Source organism: Pristiophorus japonicus, chromosome 12 (genome assembly GCF_044704955.1).
Source record: "Pristiophorus japonicus isolate sPriJap1 chromosome 12, sPriJap1.hap1, whole genome shotgun sequence".
In the NCBI taxonomy this organism is placed as follows: Eukaryota; Metazoa; Chordata; class Chondrichthyes; family Pristiophoridae; genus Pristiophorus; species Pristiophorus japonicus.
Genome location: NC_091988.1, coordinates 23,303,176 through 23,327,939, shown reverse-complemented (window position 1 = coordinate 23,327,939; position 24,764 = coordinate 23,303,176). Strand labels below are relative to the sequence as shown.

Here is a 24,764-nt window from a genome sequence, read left to right as displayed (position 1 = left end):
TAATTGATGTTGTTAAATACAGTAGAGTTAATGCATCGCTGTGTCTGACTTTGTCTTTGATGACAAGTAAAAAAAAGAGTGAATCACACTTCACTCAGTGTTGTAGTGTCCCTAAACGGCTTACCCCTTATCCTTAGACTGTGACCCCTGGTTCTGGACTTCCCCAACATCGGGAACATTCTTCCTGCATCTAACCTGTCCAGTCCCTTCAAAATTTTATATGTCACAATACCTCAAAAGTAGCTGGGTTTGTGGTAATAATGGTATAACAGCTGGATTCAATGTTTAAGGCGGCTTAGCAAGGCGAAGTTTACAGTTGCATGATTTGGTGTGTGTAGCTGTTAATATATACAGTCTCTCTGTCTTCTTCTTTCTTCGGCTGTCCCCTGGAGTTGAGGATGACTTGCTTTCACATTAATATGAGTTCAAAGGTTATTGATGAGACCAATGCGGGATCGACAGTCTCAGTCACAGGTGGGGCAGGTGGTGGTTGAAGGGACGGCTGGATGGGGCGTTTGTCGTACGCTCCTTCCACTGTCTGTACTTGGCTTCCGCGTGCTCCCGATGAAGAGACTCGAAATGTTCTGCGCTTTCTCGGATGCTTTTCCTCCACTTTGAGCGGTCTTGGGCCAGGGATTCCCAAGAGTCAGTGGGGATGTTACATTTTTTCAAGAAGGCTTTGAGGATGTCCTTGAAGCATTTTCTCTGTCCTCCTGAGACTCGCTTGCCATGACGGAGCTCAGAGTAGAGTGTTTGTTTCAGAAGTCTTGTATCAGGCATGCAGATAATGTTGCCCGTCCATCAGAGCTGATTGAGCTTGGTCAATGCTTCGATGCTGTAGATATTGGCCTGAGAGAGAACACGGACGTTGGTGCACCTATCCTGCCAATGGATTTGCAGGATTGGAGTTCTTCTCCAGTGCTATAAGGAGCCTACTGTACATAGTCCATGTCTCTGAAACATATAGGAGGGCGGGTATCACTACTGCTCTGTAGACCATGAGCAGTAGGGATGATAGGTATCTACTCAAATTGGAAGGAAGTGACTCATGGGCTAGAATCTTCCCAGCCCTGCGAGTGTGGGTTGGGAGGTCGGCCCGCTGTCAAAATGGCCCTGATTCACAGCGGGTCAGGATCCCGCTCTGAACCTGCCTCTATGAGTTTCTGAACTGTCATATCTACGTTCGGATCGCAGACCCGACAGCACACGGCGGGACAGGTAATTTACATAATTAAAAGATACTTAAATGGTAGTTAAGATGGTTAAAAGCAGGCACTTAAAATGTTACCAACCTTTTGACGGGTTTGGCGTGCCTCGGGTTTCACGCCAGGTAGGTGAAGTCGGGTTCTCGGTGACTCTCCATCACTTTGGCTAGTTGACAGCTGCAGAAGTGGTATAAAAGCTAACATTTCACAGTTGTTCACTTTCCAATGTCAGAAGCTGAAGCCTTCAGGATTTGGAGGAGACTTTTGAGCTGTATGCACTTTGGGAGTGTTTGCAGTGAACTTTCTATTCACTGTCACCTCCTTACATAAGAACATAAGAAATAGGAGCAGGAGTAGGCCATATGGCCCCTCGAGCCTGCTTCGCCATTTAATACGGTCATAGCTAATCAGATCATGGACTCAGGTCCACTTCTCTGCCTGTTCCCCATAACCCCTTATTCCCTTAGTGACCTGCATGAGAACACCAGCGGCAGGTCGGGGCCATAAAAGGAGCGGAGGTGTGGCGGCCCAGGAGCCACTTGGGGGCATGTTGCTTCAGGGAGCAGCGCGAGTTGGTGCAGGAGGGCGATGGCAACGAAGAGTGACATCATCAAGGTCCAGGTTGGTGATTGGAGCGTGGGCAGATACAGCAGGAGTGGTGAGGTCTGGGCAAAGGAGCGGCGACAGACTGTGGAGGGATGTGATCGGGGCCCAGGAGAGGCATGAGTTCGGGGCCAGGGGCAGCACGGGCCAGCCCCTAGCTTCGGATCTTCACTGTCATTTTTAAAATTAAAGTTTATTATATTTATTAGAAAAGGCCACTAAAATGCCATCTTGAAATGAAAGCACTTTGTACAGTTTAGGGAGATGTTGATACGGTCTCAGAGAAATCCTCCAGTTAGCTCCAGAGAATACTGAAATACCAGTTTGAAAATTTAGCTGCATATGTGAACTGGCATATTTTGTTATTTAAATTAGAAATTGAATTAACGGTTTGATTATAAGGCTCATGTTTACATTTTGTTGCCTTTTGGCATGAGGTTTGCCATATCACTAATTATTAGCCATAATTTAGAAGAATCTCAGATGATAAGTGTGAGCTAGATTTGGGTAACATTGCACAATTAACTCGGACAGCAGCTTGGTGCTTATTGAACCTGGAGCAAAAGTGCAGAAACATGCGTTTGCAGCTGGCATGAGAAGAGATTTAACAGTACAAACTAAATGATCTACATTTTCTTTATATGTTTCTGTACACATTGGATTAAATATTTTTGTGATTTTTTATTTCTGGTACATTGTTTTGACTGTATTCTACTTCTGTGAAGGTAAATTTTATTTATGTAGCCAGACTGCCTTCCCTATCAATGCTTAAGAATATGGATTAACCTCCTTGCAGTCTCTTGTGGAATTTCACAAATGCGTGTCTCATTTCTCATCCGCCTAGTCTCTCAGCCACACAGATGTAGTCCTAATGATGCACTTCACAAAGGCAAGCAAATTAATCTGACATTCCATAAATAACTGCTAGCAAACTTATCCAATGATAGCAGCAATGAATCTGTCATCTACCTTTAACTATTTATCTGTTTCCCAAGGGGTTTAGGGTCAATCGTTGAGACCCTGTGTGTGACAAGCTTACTGTTTTAGTTTACAGCTGTACTTTATTAGCTATGTTAAAGCCATGCACAGGAATCGCAGAAGTTGCCTTCGTTCTCAACCACTAGTTCATAATCAAGAGCCAAACTACAGAAGAGTGACAAAAGGAGAAACAGAGGCACTTGAACACACAGGAAAAGGAATTGCGAGGCGAGTATTAGCAATTTTATGAACTGCATTATCCAGGCAATAACTGTAGTTAAGTTTTGAAAAGTACTACTATTGCTGTGGTGTAAAACTCAACAGTAATACCAATCCCGTTTCATATGTAGCTGCACAATTCTTTGCTTTGCTATTTCAGTTTAATAGTAATTAACAGCAAACTTCATCATGGCTTTTTCAGTGTTCCACAGGTACAAAGCACATAAATGTAGTTTTGTGAAATTGTCAAATTTGCATTTGATTACGATTTGTAATTCTGTATTTTTTTAGTAAGTACTACAACTACCAAAATGTGAATGAATTTTAGTGTTAACCACTTCCCAGTTCAAGAAAATGGTACGATCTACCGAGAGTAGTCTATTTAATTGGAAATGCTGCTGTACAAATCTGAATTCAGTTCTCTAATCTTAACTGTGTGCTGCCGAACAATTTGTGTTGATTTATGATACTATAAGAATTATGGTAAGCTGTATCTTGATCTGTGAAGTGGTTTATAATTAACTTTTAGCCTGTAACGTATGAGTATGTCAGAATTAAGGAGTGATGTCAAGTTGTTAAAACCCCATGTATATTTTGAGATAATATCTCATTGTAAAAAGAGTCTCAGAACTAATATTTGGCACATTTTGAATTCATTTGTACAGAATTTAATAGACCTGGCGATACAAGCTATAGCTTTTGTTTAATGTATTAATGGTGGCAATCGTTGTTATTGTAATTCCTTTCAATGGGAGGCACATAACATTTGGAAATATATCCTATAATCATAGAGTTTTGGTCAAAAAATGAGACAGATCACCAGTCCATTTAAAAACATAGAAACATAGAAATCTACAGCGCAAGAGGAGGCCATTCTGGCCCATCATGTCTGCACCAGCTGACAAAGAGCCACACGGCACTTGGTCAGCAACCCTAAAGTTACATATAAACCTATGAACAATGCCAGAAAGACAAAGAGCACACAGCCCAACCAGTCCGCCTCACCACAACTGTGATATCCCTTATACTGAAACATTCTACAATCCACCCCAACCGGAACCATGTGATCTCCTGGGAGAGGCAAAAACCAGATAAAAACCCAGGCCAATTTAGGGAGAAATAAATCTAGGAAAATTCTTCTCCGACCCATCCAGGCAATTGAAACTAGTCCAGATCATCGTGGCCGCATTCTACTCCCTGCAGTACTTACCATTATATCTGCTCTGTCCACTAAAAGGTCATCCAGTCTAATCTCAATCACCAGCTCTAGGTCCGTAACCCTGCAGGTTACTGCACTTTAAGCGTCCATCCAACCAGCTCTTAAAAGTGGTGAGGGTTTCTGTATCCATCACTCTTCCAAGTAAGGGAGTTCCAGATCCCCACAACCCTCTGCGTAAAGAAGCCCCCCACCCCCCCCGTCAAATCCCCTCTAAACCTTCCACCAACCGCCTTAAAACTATGCCCCCTCATAATACCCATCCACCAATGGAAATAGACCCTTACTATCCATTATGTCCAGGCCCCTCAATATTTTGTACACCTCAATGAGGTCTCCTCTCAACCTCCTCTGTTCCAATGAGAACAAACCCAGCCTATCCAATCTATCCTCATAACTAAGATTCTCCATTCCAGGCAGCATCCTAGTAAATCTCCTCTGCACTCTCTCGAGTGCAATCACGTCCTTCCTATAATATGGTGACCAGAAACTGCACGCAATACTCCAGCTGTGGCCTAACCAAAGTATTATACAATTTAAGCACAATGTCCCTGCTCTTATATTCTATGCCTCGGCCAATAAAGGCAAGCATTCCGTATGCCTTCTTAACCACCTTATCCACCTGGCCTGCTACTTTCAGAGGATCTGTGGACCAATGGTGGAGCTTTGGAGGCGTGGCCTATTTAGTTGGAGCTGTGCTGCAGTGAGAGAAGGAACTCCCTACTTTTGCTCCTGTCTGGAAGGCCGAGAGTGAACCCTGAGACCAGCCCAGGAAGAGGAGGAGAGGGCTGGCTTACTACAATTCAACGTCCAGAGGGAGAGGAGGAGAGCAGAAAATGTATCATTTTTTACTACTACAGAGAGTTGGAGAGAGGGGGAAAAGAACATCCTGAGAAAAGACCATCCAGTGTGGAAGGAGGGAGAGCCATTTCTACAATCTTCGACAGGTGGGTGTGTTTTGGTGCATTCCCCGAAAGACTTTGTTGTATCGGTGGGGGGAGGAAAGAAGACCTTTCGAGGGCCGGAACATCGCGGCGGGTGTGTGTGTGTGGAAGTGTGTGTGGGGGTCTTGCTTACAGCTAGGCCCCACACACCACTGAAGCACCCCTCCCCATTGCCTAGCCTGGGATAGCTGGAGCTATCTGGCTGAAGTAGTACTAATCACCCTATTAAACATCGTTGGGAGTGTGTGCCTGGGTGGCTCCAGCTACCCCAGGTGAAGACATCTTCTCCCCCCACCCGAAGACCATTCCACAAAGACTGTGTTTTTTGCCATCTGGGGAGTGCACCCCAAGAAACACCCACCCATCGCTGTGAGGGGAGACCTGCCCTCGCATCTTCCCTCTTTCCCACCCCCTCTCTCTTTCTCTCTCTCTCGTCTCTCCCCTCTCTCTCTGAGAGCCCTTTCCTCCTAATTGTAAAACAATTAAGACAACTGAGCAGAGGGAGCAAGGCCCCTCCCCATTCGTTAACTAGGGGAGAGGTGTACCCCATTAAGAGCTCCCTCTGCTCAAAACACCAACGAGGCCAATTAAAGGCCATTAAGGCCTGTGACTTTGGGGTGGGTGTGGCCCTTAAAGGGACCCCGTAATTGCGACCCCATCCACGCCGGTGGCAGGGCCAGCTAGGACATATGCGCAGGCGGCGTCCACATCCACGGCGCCTCCTGCACCTCCTGCTGCCCTGCCACCATTCAGACTGATAACAAAAAAACACTGGGTCAAGAGCTACACTCACCCCACAATGAGCATCGAGGAGTGCGTGCGGGCGATGGCTGGGGTAGTCGGCCCCTCGGCCATTGTCGCAGCCTCCAAGATGTCTGGGAAGGCTGTGTTCTTCCTGGGGTCGGAGCAGGCGGTGTCCCTGGCCCTCGAAAAGGGGCTCACGGTGGGCGGGACGTTCCTGCCGGTGGACCCTCTCGAGGCCACCGCGCAGAGGGTCATCCTTTCAAACGTCCCGCCCTTTGTTCCCGCTGGGCTTCTCCTCCCTCACCTACACCAACTGGGGGAGGTAAGGTCAGGGATCAACCCCATACCGCTCGGCATCAGGGAGAACAGCCTGCGCCACGTGTTCTCCTTCCGCCGCCAGCTCTTTGTCCGGCTGGCGTGGGAGGAGACGACAGAGGGCAATTTTAATGTGGTGCACGAGGGGACTGCCTACCGCGTCTTCTGGACGTCGAACGGCGTGTGATGCCATGCCTGCAGGGAGGTGGGGCACGTTCGCAAGAACTGCCCCGCCTCCAAGGCCGCCAAACCACCGAAGGCGGCCAAGGCTGGCGCCGCCGCCACCCCTCCCCCTAGTAGCGTCCGCGTGCCGGGAGCTGTAGGTGCGCGGGCTTCGTCGGGGGCCTTTGTTTTCACGGCCTCCGGCGGGGGGGAGGGAGAGCGTCCGATCGGAAGGAAGGCGCGGAAGGCAGCGAAACATCTCGAGGCGGGTCCCCTCAGTGCGCCAGACAGCTTGAACACCGCGCTCAGCCCAACCCTGACACCGGCGAGCGCGGGGTGCCCTGAGCCCGTGCCCGAGCCCTTGACCAATACCGCAGAGGGGCCCGGGCGCGGGCAAGAAAAGAAAAAGGGGGGGGGGTGGAGCGGGAGGCCTCGGCAGACATGGAGGTCTCCCTGCCTCCGCGCACCCCCAGGAACAAAAGGAGGCGCCGCTCCAATGAGGCAGAGGGGGAACAACATCCCTCCGCGGAGGAGTCGGTGCCCGCCACGTGTCCCGTGTCCCCCACCAGCGGCCCCAAACTGCGCTGTAGGCGAGAGGAGTCTGCCTTCCGGGGATGGCGTGGAAGATCTGCCTGTCGTGGGGGGGCGTGGGGTCAGTGGAGGAATGCGTTGCCGCCGGGTCGAGCGTCCCGGGGGCTGAGGCGGGCGGGGCCAAAAAGGCCGAATCTGAGCTCGCCCAGCTATTAACCAACTTCCCCCGGGAGTCGCTCGACCCGGCGGAAACTGAAAATGCTAATAATTTTACAGAACATCCACACGCTGGGCCGGTGGGTGGCGGCGGGGAGGGGGAAGAACAACAACCCTCGCCCCCTACTTTGGAGCTGGGGTGCTTGGAGGACCTGGAACATTACTTTGGCCCGGTCTCTCCGTGTTCCCCGGTTCCTGGGGCGGAGGAGGAACCCCTTCCACTGTCGCTTCCTGACCCAGCACCGCTTTTAAAAGAGCCCAGTGGGGACTCCTCTGCCGACGATCCTGGGGGTGGGATCGGGGCAGAGCCAGGGTCAGATGGAGCGGCCGGACCGTTTGCCGTACCTCGTGCGGTCGACGGGCCGGCTGCTGGCGGCGACCTCCCGGAGCGGGACGGGGACTCGGTGGGGGACGAGGGAGAAGATCTCGAGTCCATCGCCAGTGAGGCGGTGGATCTCCTCGTGCCCGCCGCTGAGTCCCCCCTCATTGCTGCAAAGGAACTCCGGGACTTTTTGGTCCAGAGCCAGGGTCGCCGCGACCAAGCCCATCTGGCCCTGGAAAGCTGGTCCGAGCCAGGGCTGCTCGTCGCGTCCGTCCGCGCCGCCGCTAAAACCATGGCCGCGGGCGGGCCCTTATCAAAGGCGCAAAGCCTTGAGCTGCGCCGGCTCAAAAGGTTCCTCGCTGAGTTGCTGAAGGAGTGGAGGTCAACAAACGACTCCGCTCCCTCCCCCACAATAGGTTAGGTAGAGGTTGCACTATGCTTTTGTCATGAAGATAACCATAGCCAGCCTCAACATCAACGGCGGCAGAGAGGCACACCGTAGATTTAACAATTTTTCGCTCCTGCGGGAGGGGAAATATGCGGTGTGCTTCCTGCAAGAAACCCACACCATTCCAGGAGACGAAGCCACGTGGCTCCTGGAATGGCAAGGAGAGGTCCGCATGAGCCACCTCACCGCCATTTCTAGTGGGGTGGCCATCTTGTTGGCCCCGCATTTTCAGCCGGAGATCTTGGGAGTCGAGGAGCCCGTGCCAGGCCACTTGCTGCACGTCACGGTTCGCCTGGGGGACGTGCCGCTCCATCTCGTGAACATGTACGCCCCTCAGCCCGGCCCGCAGCAAACGCGCTTCTTCGAAGAGGTGTCCGCTCTTTTTGGCTCCGTCGACGTCGGCGACTGCATTATCCTCGGTGGGGGGGGGGAGGATTTTAACTGCACCCTTGAGGCGAGGGACCGCTCCGGTGCCCCGCAGAGCATGACGGCGATGGAGAAGTTGAGGGACCTGGTCGGGTCCTTCGACTTGGCGGACGTCTGGCGAAATCTCCATCCCGACACCAGCGCCTTTACTTGGGTGAGGCCTGGAGTAGGATGGTCCAGAGTCGACCGCCTTTACGTGTCTTGGGCGTACGTTTCCTGCGTCCCGGCGGCCTCCATGCGGCCGGTGCCGTGTTCGGACCACCACCTGGTGTGGTCGGAGCTCGCTTCGCTCCGCGCAAGGACGGGGTCCGCGTACTGGCATTTTAACAACCAGCTGCTGGAGGACGTGCGGTTCCAGGACTCGTTCCGTCGATTCTGGTCCGACTGGAGAAGGAAGCAGGGGGGTTTCCCCTCCTTGAGGCTATGGTGGGACGTGGGCAAGGCTCACGTCCGCGTCTTCTGTCAAGAGTACGCGAGGGGGTCGACCAAGAGGCGGGCGGCCAGGGTCGGGCGCCTAGAAAAAGAGGTGCTCGACCTGGAGTCCTATCTCAGTCAAGTCGTCGAGGACCCGGCCCTGCGGATGGTGTATGAAGCGAAGAAGGCCGCGCTGAAGGACTTGCAGCTCGTCGGGTCCCGAGGCGCATTCGTGAGGTCGCGGATCCGGTTCCTGCGGGATCTGGACCGCGGCTCCCCCTTCTTCTACTCGCTGGAAAAAAGACAGAGTGTCCGTAAGCAGCTCTTGACGCTGCTGGCCGACGATGGCTCTCTCGTCTCGGATCCGGAGGGCGTCAACAACAGGGCTTGTGAATATTACGGGGCTCTGTTCTCTCCGGAGCCATCCAGCGAGGAAGCGCGTAGAGTTTTGTGGGAGAACCTGCCGAAGGTCAGCCCGGAGGGCGCCGAAAATCTGGAAGCTCCGCTAAGCCTGGCGGAGCTGACCGGCGCCCTCGCCCGGCTCTCGAGGGGAAAATCCCCGGGGCTGGACGGGCTGACCGTGGAGTTCCACAGGGCGTTCTTAGACGTCCTGGGGAGCGACTACGCGCGGGTCCTGGGGGAAAGTCTGGCGACCGGGGAGATGCCCCTCTCTTGGCGCAGGGCAGTCATCGTCCTGCTGCCTAAGAAGGGCGATCTCCGCCTCCTTAAGAACTGGCGCCCGGTCTCCCTCCTCAGCACGGGCTACAAAATCTTCGCCAGGGCGATGTCTGCTCGCCTTGGCGCCATGCTGGACCACATGATCCACCCCGACCAGTCCTACACGGTCCCGGGCCGGGACAGGGTGGATCACGACTATCTGTTCGGAACTCTGCGCGCTTTCGGGTTCGGGACACATTTCGTCGCCCGGATCCAACTTTTGTATGCCGCCGCGGAGTGTCTGATAAAGGTTAACGGGTCCTTGACGGCGCCCCTTCGCTTTGGGAGAGGGGTGCGCCAGGGATACCCCATGTCCGGCCAGTTATATGCCATCTGCGTGGAGCCTTTCCTGCGCCTCCTGCGGACGAGGTTGACGGGACTGGCTCTGCAAGGGCCGGGCGTGGAGGTCGTCCTCTCGGCTTACGCCGATGACGTGCTCCTCGCGGTAGAGGATCCCGCTGACCTGCGGAGGATGCGTGAGTGCCAGGAGATTTATTCGGCCGCATCCTCTGCCAGGATCAACTGGGAGAAATGTTCCGGACTCCTGGTGGGTCAGTGGCGGGTGGACTCCCTGCCGGGGGAGCTCAGGCCTTTTGCCTGGAGCACGACCCATCTCCTCTATCTGGGAGTCTACCTTAGCCCCGACGAGGAAGCCTGGCCGGCGAACTGGCAAGAGCTGGAGGCCAAGGTCGCCGCTCGCCTAGGACGCTGGACAGGACTGCTCAGAGTGCTGTCCTATAGGGGTCGAGCGCTAGTCATAAACCAGCTGGTGGCCGCCATGTTGTGGTACCGGCTGGTCACTTTGACCCCTCCCCCTGCGTTTGTCACCAAGATACAGAAGAAGCTGGTGGACTTCTTCTGGAACAACAGGAAGCACTGGGTCTCTGCCGCGGTCTTGAGTCTCCCGCTTGAGGAGGGCGGTCAGTCGTTGGTGTGCGTCAGCACCCAGCTCGCGACTTTCCATCTTCAGACCCTGCAGAGATACCTTTACATCGAGCCCCCTCCTAGGTGGCGTGCTTTGGCGACGTATTTCTTCCGCCAGCAGCACGGCCTCAACTACGACACGCAGCTCCTGTTTGTGAGCTTGGGGGCGTCAGGACCGCCTTCCAGGAGCTGCCTGTCTTTTACAAGGAACTCACCAGGATCTGGAACAAAGTTTCCACCAAGCGCAGCTCTCCACCGGCTGGAGTGGCAGCTGTCCTGCAGGAGCCGCTGCTCGGGAATCCGTACCTCCACGACCGAGGTTTTAGGTGGCGGTCGGACGAGAGGGCTGTGGCTGGTGAGGTGACCAGGGTCAGGGACCTGCTCGATGGCGGAGGAGTGGGCTGGATGGCGCCAGACACGCTGGCGCGGCACCTAAATTCCGCCAACGTCCGCCGCGCGGCCGATGCCATCGAGTCGCTAAAAACAGCTCAAGCACGTGGGGAGATCCCGTCCGAACTGACCCCCGTCCGGACGGAATTTCTCATCGGCGCCAAACCCCGGAACCTCCCTCGGGAGCCGGCGCCTCACAACTTGAGCAGCCTCGAGGAAATCCCCTCCGTGCCTTTCAGTTCCGCGCGGAGGGGTTTCCTGTATGGGCTGCTCCTGCACACTCTCAACTTTGCCATCCTCGCCTGCCGTCCGGACACGCCATGGCGTACCATCTTGCCGTCCGGAGGAGGCGGGGGTCCCCGATGGAGTGCACTCTACGCGGGAGTCCTCCCAGTATTTATCGGGGACTTGGCCTGGAGGGTGGTGCACGGAGCAGTCCCGTGCAATAAATTTTTAAGCCGGTTAACGGGCTCCCAGGCCACCTGCAATTTCTGCGGTCTGGAAGAGTCCGTGTTCCATGTTTTTACCGAATGCACGAGGTTGCAGCCCGTGTTTTATTATTTAAAGGGGCTGCTCCTGAAATTCTGGCTGCACTTCAGTCTCACACTCCTGATCTTTGGGCACCCTGTGCGGAGGGGAGCGGGTAGGTCCGAGAGCCTCCTTGTAGGACTGCTCTTGGGCACGGCCAAGGGTGCCATCAGCCGGTCCAGGCAGCGGGCGGTCGAGGGGGTCGTTCAGCCTGACTGCCTGCCTCTCTTCCGTACTTACATCCGGGCCAGGGTGTCCTTGGAGATGGAGCACGCGGTGTCCACCGGTACGCTCGCGGCCTTCCGCGAGAGGTGGGCGCCGGAGGGACTGGAGTGTATCGTTACCCCCGGCAACCAGATTTTAATTTGATTTTATGTCTTAAAGTTTAATTTGTTTTAATTGTCGGTGTTTTTAGTGTCCCCCTCCCCTTTTATAGGGGGCACTTGGAGGAAAAAAATAAGATTTTAGTGCCCAAAAAAAAACTTTTAAAAAAAACACAAAAAAAAGGGCCTTGGAAATGTTTGGTGCGCCCCCAGATTTAATGATTTAATGTTTTAATTTTCTCCCAAAAAAGAGTTCTGTGAACAAGCATTGCAAGGTCTCTTTGTTCATCTATACTATTAAGTGGCCTACCGCTGAATGTGTATACCCCTTCCTTATTAGCCCTCCCAAAGTGCATCACCTCACACTTCTCTGAATTAAATTCCATTTGCCACTGCTCTGCCCACCTAACCAGTAGATTGATGATCTCCTGCAGCCCATGACTTTCCTCATTATCAACCACACAACCAATTTTAGTGTCGTCTGCAAACTTCTTAATCATACTCCCTATATTCAAATCTAAATCATTGATGTGTACCACAAAAAGCAAGGGACCCAGTACTGAGCCCTGCGGAACCCCACTGGAAACATCCTTCCAGTCACAAAAACATCCATCAATCATTACCCTTTGCTTCCTACCTCTAAGCCAATTTTGGATCCAACTTGACACGTTGCCCTGTATCCCATGGGATTTAACCTTCTTGACCAGTCTACCATGTGGGACCTTATCAAAAGCTTTGCTAAAGTCCATATATACTACACCGTACGCACTACCCTCATCGACCCTCTTGGTTACCTCCTCAAAAAATTCAATTGGGTTAGTCAAACACGATCTTCCCTTAACAAATCCGTGCTGACTGTCCCTAATCAATTCTTGCCTTTCCAAATGTAGATTTATCCTGTCTTTCAGAATTTTTTCCAATAATTTTCCCACCACTGAGGTCAGGCTGACAGGCCTGTAATTTCTCGACCTATCCCTTTCTCCCTTCTTAAACAAGGGTACCACATTAGCAGTCCTCCAATCCTCCGGCACCATGCCCAAATCCAAAGAGGACTGGAAGATGATGGTCAAGGCCTCTGCTATTTCCTTTTACTTCGCTCAACAGCCTGGGATGCATTTCATCCGGGCCTGGGGACTTATCTACTTTCAAAGCTGCTAAACCCCTTAATACTTCGTCTCTCATATTTATTTCATCCGGAATATCACACTCCTCCTCGATAGCAGTATCTGCATTGCCCCTTTCCTTTGTGAAAACAGATGCAAAGTATTCATTAAGAACCCTCCCAACATCTTCCACCTCCACACAAAGATTACCCTCATGGTCTCTAATAGGCCCTACCCTTTCTTTAGTTACCCTCTTACTCTTAATATATTTATGGAACATCTTAAAATTTTCCTTAATTTTACTGGCCAGGAATGTCTCATGCTCTCTCTTAGCATTCCTAATATCCTTTTAAACCTATGGAGCTATGTTTATATTTAAGAGAGTGAGATTCATCAAAATAGATGTTATTTTTAAATCAAAAAGAGTGACACTCTTTCTAAATTAGTAAGACTTGGTAGATATGTTTAATGAAGCATAATTTTCAGAACAAAATCTTCATCCATCACATGAAACTTTAAAAATAACTAAGCTAGGAAAAAATAAAATGTCTGTCAGACAGTGCTTTGAATATCAATTTCCTCCAACAAGGGCTTGCTTTTTAATAACTTCATTTACATTTCTTATAGTTTATGACGATTGATGTCCAACTTGCCTGAATGCCTGATTCAAGTGTTCTCTGCAATAACTTATCTCCTCAATGAATCATTGTTCAATAACTTAATCAATATTCACCAATGTAAATATAGTAATGTAATTCGGCTTTGGGTCTGAAGGAGTTAATGGTTTAAATCTAAGCATAAGTGTTCAAAGTGAACAGTAAGGCTACACTTTCGTCACATCATCGCCCATTTGCGCCCATATAAGCGCTGAGATTCAGGCTATCGCCCATATTTGATGAAAAATGGAAACTAGCGCCCGATTATAGTCCATTTATCACCGGCGCAAGTTTCGGCATACAGTAATGAGCTGCATCGCCTGGCCTATTTAAAAAAAAAATGATGTCATCCTCATTGCAAGGCCAAGAATACTGCTTATAATGGAAAATAGCACCCGATTCTCACCCAGATTATCGCCGAGCGCTACTTTCGGCATTTCGCCCATAATTCGTCCAATGATCGCTCGCCCAAAAAGACGCTCAAGAAAAGCAGCACTCACCTGACCTTAACCGGGCAGTATGGATGCCATTTTATAACTCGGAGGATCGTTAATAAAAGGCTGCTTGAAGTGGTTGAGAGGAGAAGTAATTTGTGAGTGATTTTAAGGGTGTTTTTGAATCTTGCCAATCATCTAATCACATTGTATTTGTTGAGGACAATTTAAGAAGACAGACTAGGGCATTTATAGTGATTTATAATGATGGGGCCTGTAATTTCTCAACCAGTATTGATGACTACTCACATGCTGCAGAATAGAGATGGGAGAAGGTTCATTGAAGAGCATTATGTGCCCAATCAAAGAGGTGGCAGACTGCTGAGGAGGAGGAGACCTTACACCCAACGCACTTACAGGGATAAGCAATCATACCTGGACTTATCCGATAACACATGCATAAGAAGGCTGAGATTCCAAAAGGTCATCAGTGAGATATGCCGGTTAATTAAGGGAGATCTACAGCCTACCAGCACCATCAGGACCGCACTGCCCGTTGAGGTTAAGGTTACAGCGGCACTTTCCTTCTACGCATTGGGTTCCTTTCAGACCTTAGCTGGCAACATTTGCTGCATCTCTCAGCACGCTACACATTGCTGCATTCGACAGGTGACTGAAGCCCTTTACGCACACAGGATGGACTTTATAAAGTTCCCTGTGACCAGGGGGGCACAGAGTGAGAGGGCTTTGGGGTTCTTGAGAATAGCAAACTTCCCCAAGGTGCAGAGAGCAATAGACTGTATGCACATCGCCTTGAGCACCTTTACAGGATGCAGAGGTGTTTCGGAATCAAAAGGGATTCCACTCTCTGAATGTGCAGCTCATTGTTGGCCACAAGCAAGTAATCATGGCAGTAAATGCAAATTTTCCAGGGAGTATCCATGATGCGCATATCTGGTGTGAGAGCATTGTCTCTGAACTGTTTAAGAGTCAGCCACAAGGGCACAGTTGGATAAAGGATATGGCCTTGCCAGCTGGCTCATGACGTAAGCCCCAGACAGAAGCCGAGAAGCACTACAACAAAAGCCATATAGCCACACGCAATATCGTCGAAAAGACAATTGGAGTTGCCTGGATCAGGAGGCAACCTACAATACCACCCTGAGCAGGTCGCTGAGTTCACTGTGGTGTGCTACATGTTGCATTAACTAGCTATCAGGAGAGAACAACAATTGCCAGATGGGACTGCCGGTCCACCTCAGGAGAGAGGGGAGGCAGAAGAGGACAATCAGCCTGGCGATGAACCCATGCCCCTACATCCCCCCACACCACTGGAAAAACCCGTGGTAGTTACACAGCTGCAAAACTGTTGCGTCAGCAGCTCAGAAATGAACGCTTTGCGTGAAGTTACATTGGTGACAGATACAGTTGCATTACGTTTCATCCTTGCCTGGCCTGGCATTGTTTGCAACCCTTGTATTGATGTTTTACCTTACATTAATAGAAGACACTTCACAACAATTGTAAAGTTAAATAAAAATGTTTAATAATTTAACAACTGATTTAATTTTTTTTAAAACAGACTATATATAACACCCCCAGCCCCTAACCCTCAACAGTGAACATTTTTTCAACAACAATATAACGAGAACACCCTCCCACCATTCAATCAACAGTTTTTTAAAGATAATAATAAAACAGTTATACATCCCCCCTCCCTACCCGTGGCCAAGCTTCCCTCCTGTAACTTGACCCCCCCCCTCCCTCCGCCCCTGTTGTAACCACCACTCTCCCACTTAATCCCCCAGTAACGGGACCAAGATGTCTTGCAGCAGAGCACCTCAAGGGCTGTTGCTGTGGGGGTGGTGGGGGGAGGGGGGTGATGTCAGCAGAATGACCTCAGTGGATCGAGGAGAAAACGTTTGCAAAGAAACGTCTTCCAAGTCAGAAAGAAGTTCTTCCTCCTGTCTCGTATCTGGCGTGCTGGATGGTGGTATGGCACCTTTGGGGTGCAGTGCCTTATCCTGAAACTATCGCGTGCCGCAAGGCATCGACAGAATCGGTCATTCGCCCCGTTGCCACAACCATCTGCCCAATGCCCGCCGATTTTCTGGCAGATAGTGTGGCAACGTTGCCGGTCATACCACCAAGTGCCTGGCGGAGCTCTCAACCAATGAAGGAAGACACAAATATCCTTCCGGAAATACTAGAGGACCGAGGGTCTAGCAAGAAGGAGGAACTGAAGGAAATCCTTATTAGTCAGCAAATTGTGTTAGGGAAATTGATGGGATTGAAGGCTGATAAATCCCCAGGGCCTGATAGTCTGCATCCCAGCGTAGTTAAGGAAGTGGCCCTAGAAATAGTGGATGCATTGGTGATCATTTTCTAACAGTCTATCGACTCTGGATCAGTTCCTATGGACTGGAGGGTAGCTAATGTAACACCACTTTTTAAAAAAGGAGGGAGAGAGAAAACACGGAATTATAGACCGGTTAGCCTGACATCAGTACTGGGGAAAATGTTGGAATCAATTGTCAAAGATGAAATAGCAGTGCATTTGGAATGCAGTGACAGGATCGGTCCAAGTCAGCATGGATTTATGAAAGGGAAATCATGCTTGACAAATCTTCTAGAATTTTTTGAGGATGTAACTAGCAGATTGGACAAGGGAAAACCAGTGGATGTAGTGCATTTGGACTTTCAAAAGGCTTTTGACAAGGTCCCACACAAGAGATTGGTGTGCAAAATTAAAGCACATGGTATTGGGGGTAGTGTATTGACATGGATAGAGAACTGGTTGGCAGACAGGAAGCAGAGAGTAGGGATAAACGGGTCCTTTTCAGAATGGCAGGCAGTAACTGGTGGGGTGCCGCAGGGCTCAGTGCTAGGACCCCAGCTCTTTATAATATATATCAATGATTTAGATGAAGGAATTGAGTGTAATATCTCCAAGTTTGCAGATGACACTAAACTGGCTGGTGGTATGAGCTGTGAGGAGGATGCTAAGAGGCTGCAGGGTGACTTGGACAGGTTAGGTGAGTGGGCAAATGCATGGCAGATGCAGTATAATGTGGATAAATGTGAGGTTATCCACTTTGGGGGCAAAAACATGAAGGCAGAATATTATCTGAATGGCGGCAGATTAGGAAAAGGGGGGGTGCAACCATGGGTTTCATGGTACATCAGTCATTGAAAGTTAGAATGCAAGTACAGCAGGGGTTGAAGAAGGCAAATGGCATGTTGGCCTTCATAGCTAGGGGATTTGAGTATAGGAGCAGGGAGGTCTTACTGCAATTGTACAGGGCCTTGGTGAGGCCTCACCTGGAATATTGTGTTCAGTTTTGGTCTCCTAATCTGAGGAAGGACGTTCTTGCTATTGAGGGAGTGCAGCGAAGATTCACCAGACTGATTCCCGGGATTGCAGGACTGACATATGAGGAGAGACTGGATCAACTGGGCCTGTATTCACTGGAGTTTAGAAAAATGAGAGGGGATCTCATAGAAACATATAAAATTCTGATGGGACTGGACAGGTTAGATGCAGGAAGAATGTTCCCGATGTTGGGGAAGTCCAGAACCAGGGGTCACAGTCTAAGGATAAGACTAAGGGGTAAGCCATTTAGGACCGAGATGAAGAGAAACTTCTTCACTCAGAGAGTTGTTAACCTATGGAATTCTCTACCGCAGAAAGCCGTTGGATATATTCAAGAGGGAGTTGGATATGGCCTTTACGGCTAAAGGGATCAAGGGGTATGGAGAGAAAGCAGGAAAGGGGTACTGAGGTGAATGATCAACCATGATCTTATTGAATGGTGGTGCAGGCTCGATGGGCCGAATGGCCTGCTCCTGCACCTATTTTCTACGTTTCTATGTCGACGCTCCCCTCGACAGAGACACCATGTCCTTGTTGACATCTGCCCGTCACAGCACATGCCTACCTCACCGACTCAACCTCCGCGGGTTTGAAGTGTACACTGGACGATTCAGAGTGCCCTGCTGTAAGCCCCGCTACTTCATCTGTTGAGGATGACGTGGCCACAGCTACCACAGATGAGATTTCTGGCTCATCCTCCTCCTCGGTTGTATCTTCTTCCCCCGTGGTCAGCACAACCTGCAGCGATTGGGGTGATGCTCCAGGGGTCTCCCGTCGCGCCTGGGGACCTGGAAAACATAACTGAGGTTAGTAAAAGAGATGGGGAGACATGAGAATGCTTGCGCTGCGCAGGCATATGTACGAGGAGCAACACTATTGCAATAAATGTGAACAAGAGATGTTAATATGATTAACATGAGAGTACAGAAGAGTACAGAAGCTGCATGCATAACATTACATCATTCATATATTATAATGAAATGGCATTAAATTACTTTAAATTACCACTGGTTTACACGTTACTCATATGGCACAACAACGGGATCTGCACCACCACGGATGGCAGAACGATTATGCCTGCGCACTAAGGCTGCGGCACGCTCCTCCAGATCAGTCAGCAGGCCCTCCTCTGGTCCGCCTGATTCTTAGATATCTTCCTCTGCAAACGTGACAAGAGCATAGCATAAGCTAATTGACTAGGTACTATTATAGAAACACAACAGATATTGTAATCCACAATTAGTCACCCCACATGCTATTCATCAATGTTAACGTTATATGCTAATATGGTTTGTATCCAATGGATGCATGGTTATAACATCTACGTTCAGAGAAAATATTTACTAAGATCGTGCTCAGGAACTAATGCTTGACACCAACCCTCTCGTGTACAATCTCCAGGAAAGGCCCAATCCACGGGCCGTGCCATTCGGCGCCTAAGGGGAAGGAGTCGGTTTATTGGAATTGATGGGGGTCTCCGAGAGCGGGGGGGGGGGAAATCAGGACCACTGGTCAGCTCAGCAATGACAGGACCGTAATGGGAGGGGGCACCGTGTCCGTGGGCTGTGCTCATAGACCTCCGTGTGGCCGGCGCTAATGTCCCAAGTGAGCCAGGGCAGCTCTCCCCCAGTCCAGGCTGGGTCACTGTGTGATTGACAGCAGCCAGAGAGACTCTCACAGTCTGGGCAGACGAGCGGCCATCTCAGTGCTCAGTCATGCCTCCATCTACCAACCTCACCAAAAAGGAGGCGGTACCCAAGTTAAAGAGTTGCTCACAGCACACAAGCAGCGATATAATTTAATAATTCTCCTTCTAAACTAAAGTGGTAGAAATGCCGAGTGTTTGCCGTCTGTCTGTTTCCAGTCATTCCTTTGGCCCCAATTTTTGATCAAAGTATTTAAATAATAATTAATAATGTCGATTAAGTTTAAGGCATCTCAGCAACATTCGAGTTAAAGGACGCAGGTTCCGACCCCAGTCCAAATCTTAACAGGGAAGCTACCCGAGATTACCCAGCTTAATTACAATCCGGCAGATTTACATTCTAATTAATGAGTCAGTACGTCATTACAATTATAAATTTAATAATTTAATACTTACTCTGCTGATGAAACAGCGCTTGTGGCACTGGTCTGCCTCACGCCTATTGTGGACCACAGATGAGACAACAGCGGCGATATCCACCCATATTCTTGGGTTTCCCACGCCCACTTCAGGTTAATTTGCCCCGAGTCGTGACCTCGTGCACTACGGCCTTGTTTGCTTCTTTCGATAAGGCTTTCTCCCGCCTTCTTCCTGCAACCTCCTCCATACTCTCTCTCCCGACTTCTCTTGATACATCTCCATCTTATATTCTTCACAGCTCCTTCAAAAAATGCCGCCTCAAAAAACCTTCCTTCGCTCTCTCCATCCCATTGCCTTCTGAGCATGGGCAGATGACCCGACCTCCCGAATCACGGGAAAAATTCTTTGCCTGAAAAAAATGCGCATGTGCAAAACGGCTGTTGCTATGGACGCCAACCTTGCACAACTGAATACATCGCTATCGCCCATTTCACATCGCTATGGCTATTGCCAAAATTAAAAAGGCGAAACTAGCGATTTTAAAAAATGGGCGATATTCCAGCGATCCTGAAAATAAAAAAAGCACTAAGGCCGGAAATAGCGCCCATTTTGGGGCGATAGCGATCATAGTGGAAAGTCTAGCCCATAATGGAGTTTGTAAAATATCTATCTTCATTTGTCCAATCAGTATTTCTAAAAGCAAAATTCCAAAGCAAGTACGTTTGTTCAAATAATTTGTTTACCACAATGTCTTCCTTGTTAAATATTTGCCGCTGCCGTTTATCCTTTACCAGGAGAGTGAGAGCGTTGTTTATGCTATGGTCAGACTAATGGGAGACCTACCTCTACTGGTTGTGGTGGTGCTAACTTTTTTTTCCTCTTATCACAAATCCAGTTAATGGTCCTGCTAAAAGCTGAATAATCTTGGCCATGAATGACAATCAACTTTAAATGACAATCACAACTATAATTTATCTCAGGGCTGCTGAATGGGAGTCCAGCACTCCATAAAGTTATTCCAAATTATTGCAGTCCACCCTCAAATTAGTTGCTCGGAACCTCGCTATACTAAGGGCAGCTCATCACGATAATCCAGTCCACAGGTAGCTCCTTTTGTAATGTCCAATCTGCTCCTCTGTAGATTCGTTTGGAATTGTTCTCGAGTGGTTCGAAAAAGGGCATTTTGTCCAAATATTCCTCACTGTAATGGATGACCAGTTGAATCTCCTGAAACTCTTGAGAAAACCAAGCGAGATTATTTAAATTCCAAGTAATGGGGATTCCACTATATTTTGAAAGTAGAAAAGTTTTTTTATCAGTAATCAGTTGATTGAAAGTACAAAATGCATGTCTAATCTGGATTGTAATAAAGAGTAATATCTACTTGGAAATAATGAATGTTGTGATGTTTGGAATGTTGGGTGGGTAACGTGACTCCTGATCTTTTCTATCTTGCTGTTTGGTGCAGGTGGCAGAGAGCTGTATCCACCAATCTAGTCCAGCCTCTGATTTTCATTCCTGAAGATGAATTATCCACAGAGAGTGGCTCTGAATATAACGAAGCCAAGAAAAAAGGTCTCATGAGTAAAATGCGAAAAACATTAGGGAGATTTGTAGCACATCACTATCAACACAAGCAGTTAAAGAATTTTGACAAGAGAATTGAAGAGCATTGTACTAGAAGTCCTTCAAGAACTAGAAACTTTCCACAATTTCCAGTAAAATGTAATCTTATTCTGAGAACCAGCAAGATCGCTGGCTCACCGCAGCAGTTCCTGAGAAGAAAAGCACCAAATCGTGTACAGAGTAATAATTCATACTTATACAGGCCCATGGACAACAAAACATCCATGGCACAGGCCAAGCAATTGGCAAATATTGATGAAAACAAGCTATTTTCAACATTGAAGTCACGACTGCAGAAAACTGGTTTGTATACAGGTGTACATAAGAACTACCAATTAAAAACAGAGTGATTTGTTTGCATAGCTAATTAACTTCAACTTTATTGAAAGGCTTGAGGCTGTTTCCCGGCTGAAGTGATAGCCCACTTGATGCTCACCAAAGAGGATGGAGGTTCAAGGTTCAGAGTTAACTGCCATGTTCACCTCAGTCTGTTGAGTGTTGGGATTGTTCAGCTGCGGGGGCGGGAGGACCACAGCTAACGTGGTCTTGGCACCTAGACTGAATTGCAGCTCTGAGCAGCCAAGTACAATGATGGAAGAACACTAAGCCATCAGAGAGATATTTATGAATTCAATCTGTGTGGCCAGGAATTTGCAAAATGGAAAAAAAGGAATTGGTTGAAAAGGTTGAAATAAGACCTTACAATGCAAGTTGTTAAGCACATTTAAAGGTTCCATCAATGGAATATAAAGCATATTACTCCTATGTCTGCTTTGGGTTTGAAGGTCCCATTCAATCAGCAACCTTAAAACCTGACCTCACCTTATGGAGATTCTTTTGGTATTTCATTTCAAACTCTATCCCCAAGATTTTATTTTTTTTGTTCTTGGTGCCACTAACTTTTTCCCTTCGAGACCTAAACTGCTGAAGATCAAGTTTACGGTGCAGCTCTGAAACCACCAGGTGCCCGAGTTAGACAGTTGTGTTTGGAGATGGCTTTGCTCTGCCGTTGACCCAGTTTACACATCATCTTTAAAGTCACTGTGAAGCGATTCTCATAAAAGAAACAGTTCTAAGATTATTGTCATATATTCATTAGTTATTTAAATTTGCAAAGACTGTAGTTTACTTTTTAGTGATTCTTTGCGCTCTGAAGAGGGAGGTGGTCAGATCTTTCTCCCTTTGATATTCAATGTTAGCACTGAGCATATTTTGGGCACCTTGTGCACAGATGTGAAATAAAGCTTCATCTATTCTCAGCCAACAATTTGTCTTAATGGCAGTCTCAGAAAAGCAACGCTTGTTGTATCAGTGCATTTATTTTGACTTCCCAGACATTTTTATTTCCAATCTAAATCAAACTGCCAATTTGGTGCTAAATGATGTGCAGCTTCATCAATTAACACAGAGTTGAGGCTGCCCAAAGTCAATTATTGCAGGTCTTTAAAGTTGATAAATAAAGGAGATTTTACCTCAAGGTGGGCTGGATCTCAAAGGAAAGAGGAGAGTATGTAGCTTATTAAGGCATCAAGCCACTTGCATTATGCAGTTTAAACTGATTACACATGTGCAAGTAATATCAAAGTTTCCATCCTTTCACATAGGTTTAAAAGTTTTCAATGGAACCTATTCAGTTTTGTATTTTTCATGCCAATAAATGCATTTCTGCCCCCAAATTCACTTCATATCATTTTAAAAGATGATGCCTTACACCCGCTGTGGATACAATGAAAACTGTATGTGTTGGAAAAAAACTATATGATCTACTTACTAAAGGTATATAATTTTAAAAAACTACTTAGGTCCTTCAAAGCAAGTTCATCAGTTCGTAAAGAAAGGCAATAACATTGTTAACATGGTATTAATGGAGTAAAAATGCTTAGAATGAAACAAAATAAATGGTTTTGAGTTTTTACTGCAAGTTAGTTCAGTAGATTTTTGGAACTTGATGTTTGCAAACTCATGTATATAAACATACATGCTCAAAAATGATTGCAGTTGTAATTAAGAAACAGATTGGGGGCAAATTATAGTTGAATTTACACTGAGGCTGTTAAGACGTTTGTGCTGATGCTGCAAGTAATATCAGCACAATTGCCAGGAATAAACTAATGGAGGATACACCCACACACCTAATATAAAGAATACTTAATTTATTTTATAGCTCACTTCAATATAGACTGATGGCCAAGCAGTTTTCCATATAATGGTGGCTTGGGAGCTGATTAGCAGATCATTTCAGTGACCTGCATGACTTTGGAGTACTCCTTTATTGAATGATATTTATAAGCAGTCACTTCACAATCTCAAAAGCTAAACTGATTTTAAAGTCAACATTTTTTCGCAAGTATTTGGAAACTGCATAAAAATATTTACAGGAAAATGCAGGTTTACAGAATGAGGGATCCATTCCACCAATCTAGAAAACATTCCAATGTGAATGCTCTGCCTTGCATCACATAAAATGGGATAAACTGAAATTAGAAATTCACCTTCTGAGTCTAACAACATTTGCTTGCATCAGAGATATCCAGTCGTAATTTTTCTTCCTTATTTTCTATCTAGGAAGCCCCACAAAAAAATATTCATTGTCGCATTGGCATGCACTTCCTGTCCACAAACCTTACTTCCTGAAATAATTTTGATCATGTTTTTGTGTGAACAGTTCCCATTCAATTTATTATAGCAAGTGTCACAATATAAATTCTGGCCACCCTGTGGCTCTGTGGAGCAGGTTTCTGAAATCTTTCTCCCAACTCCTTTGGCAGCTTGTATATATTTTTTTAAATTCACATTGATCAACTGACCATGGCAATTTACTAGAAATGTATATAAATCTAATGCAATTTCCTTTGCAGCAGCTATCCAAGTTGACGTGGATGTTGTGGAGGCAGAAACAGCAAGTATTATTGGCAACAATCTAGTTGTGAGATCACGTCGTATGTCCCGTCGCGTGTCCATTACAAGCCTCCCCACTGACCAGCAAAAGGTTTGCAATATCTGCATATTCAATATGTACAACAGTTCTGCAATAACAAGTTTAAAAATATGCTTATACTTTCTTATACTAAAGTAATGCTTGTTCAATTTTAGGCACCCCATTCAAAGAAAAGGCAGTACTTAAAAATATTCAAAAAGAAAAAGAAGAGAAAAAATGTGGAACAAAATAGGCGGCATTCTTTTCTAACAGTGGGAAAGCTTCAAGCACAAGTAAGTACATACTACTTCCAAGCATATCATCTGAATTTTGCATATAGCCAAACTGTTTTGCCAACTGATACTGGATTAAATATCTGTGAACTTTTTATGCACTTACATAACTCGGGCTTAAGAGTTAGCAGAAAATGACTAATTATCTCCTGAAGTAATAACTATTTAACGGTCTTTCAATCAGGTGGATGACTTAATAGAAACAGTTTCTGACAAGTCAATGAAATTACTGGCTCAAAGACATGCAGAACTCCAGCAGTGCGAGTATTTGGGACATGAAATTCTACAATCATCCAAGCAGTTTCAGCGAGTTTCTAAGAAAAATGCCGGGAAGTTTAAGTGGAAGAAGTGCTTCCTCTGTGGGTGCTGCTGCTAAACCAGCCTCTTAATTCTTATAAAAACACACCATTTAGAAATAAATTCCTCAATGTATTATTTCTTTAAGGACCATTAAGTTTAAATGCAAGACCTGTAATGATATGCTGTGCAGGGGAATATTTATTAGGTTACAGTTGAACCAGCAAAATGTACCCACAGTGAATGCAGTCAGATGATCACATTAGCAACATTGCTAAATCCTTTATATTAATTTACCATAAAATTAATTGAGCAATCTGTCTATTTCCACATAACAAAATTGGCCCAATTCAGCACTAATTGGTAATCTTGCTC

General features: G+C 47.5%; 1 protein-coding gene and 1 long non-coding RNA gene across 2 annotated transcripts; one reads left to right on the top strand and one right to left on the bottom strand.

Moving 5' to 3' along the window:
• Positions 1 to 16,934: 16,934 nt before the first annotated feature.
• Positions 16,935 to 19,450, bottom strand: LOC139276695 (uncharacterized). Its single transcript, XR_011595974.1, has 3 exons — positions 19,293 to 19,450; positions 18,187 to 18,350; positions 16,935 to 17,979 (listed from the first exon to the last, which is right to left on the bottom strand). It is a non-coding gene; the product is annotated as an uncharacterized lncRNA (long non-coding RNA).
• A 454-nt stretch (positions 19,451 to 19,904) lies between these two features.
• On the top strand, positions 19,905 to 24,468 carry LOC139276748 (putative uncharacterized protein C3orf49). The gene is made up of 5 exons (XM_070894757.1): positions 19,905 to 19,972; positions 20,725 to 21,185; positions 23,741 to 23,871; positions 23,976 to 24,092; positions 24,277 to 24,468. Exons 1-5 carry the CDS (start codon positions 19,905 to 19,907, stop codon positions 24,466 to 24,468), a joined length of 969 nt encoding a protein of 322 aa, XP_070750858.1.
• The last annotated feature ends 296 nt before the right edge of the window (positions 24,469 to 24,764 follow it).

Bases quoted from the DNA above. Each gene is read 5' to 3' on its own strand.
- LOC139276748 (XM_070894757.1), top strand. From the start codon at position 19,905: ATGGAGTTTGTAAAATATCTATCTTCATTTGTCCAATCAGTATTTCTA. The intron at 21,186-23,740 runs GTTTGTATACAG...TTTCCTTTGCAG, and splicing joins GTCACGACTGCAGAAAACTG to CAGCTATCCAAGTTGACGTG. The intron at 24,093-24,276 runs GTAAGTACATAC...TCTTTCAATCAG, and splicing joins TGGGAAAGCTTCAAGCACAA to GTGGATGACTTAATAGAAAC.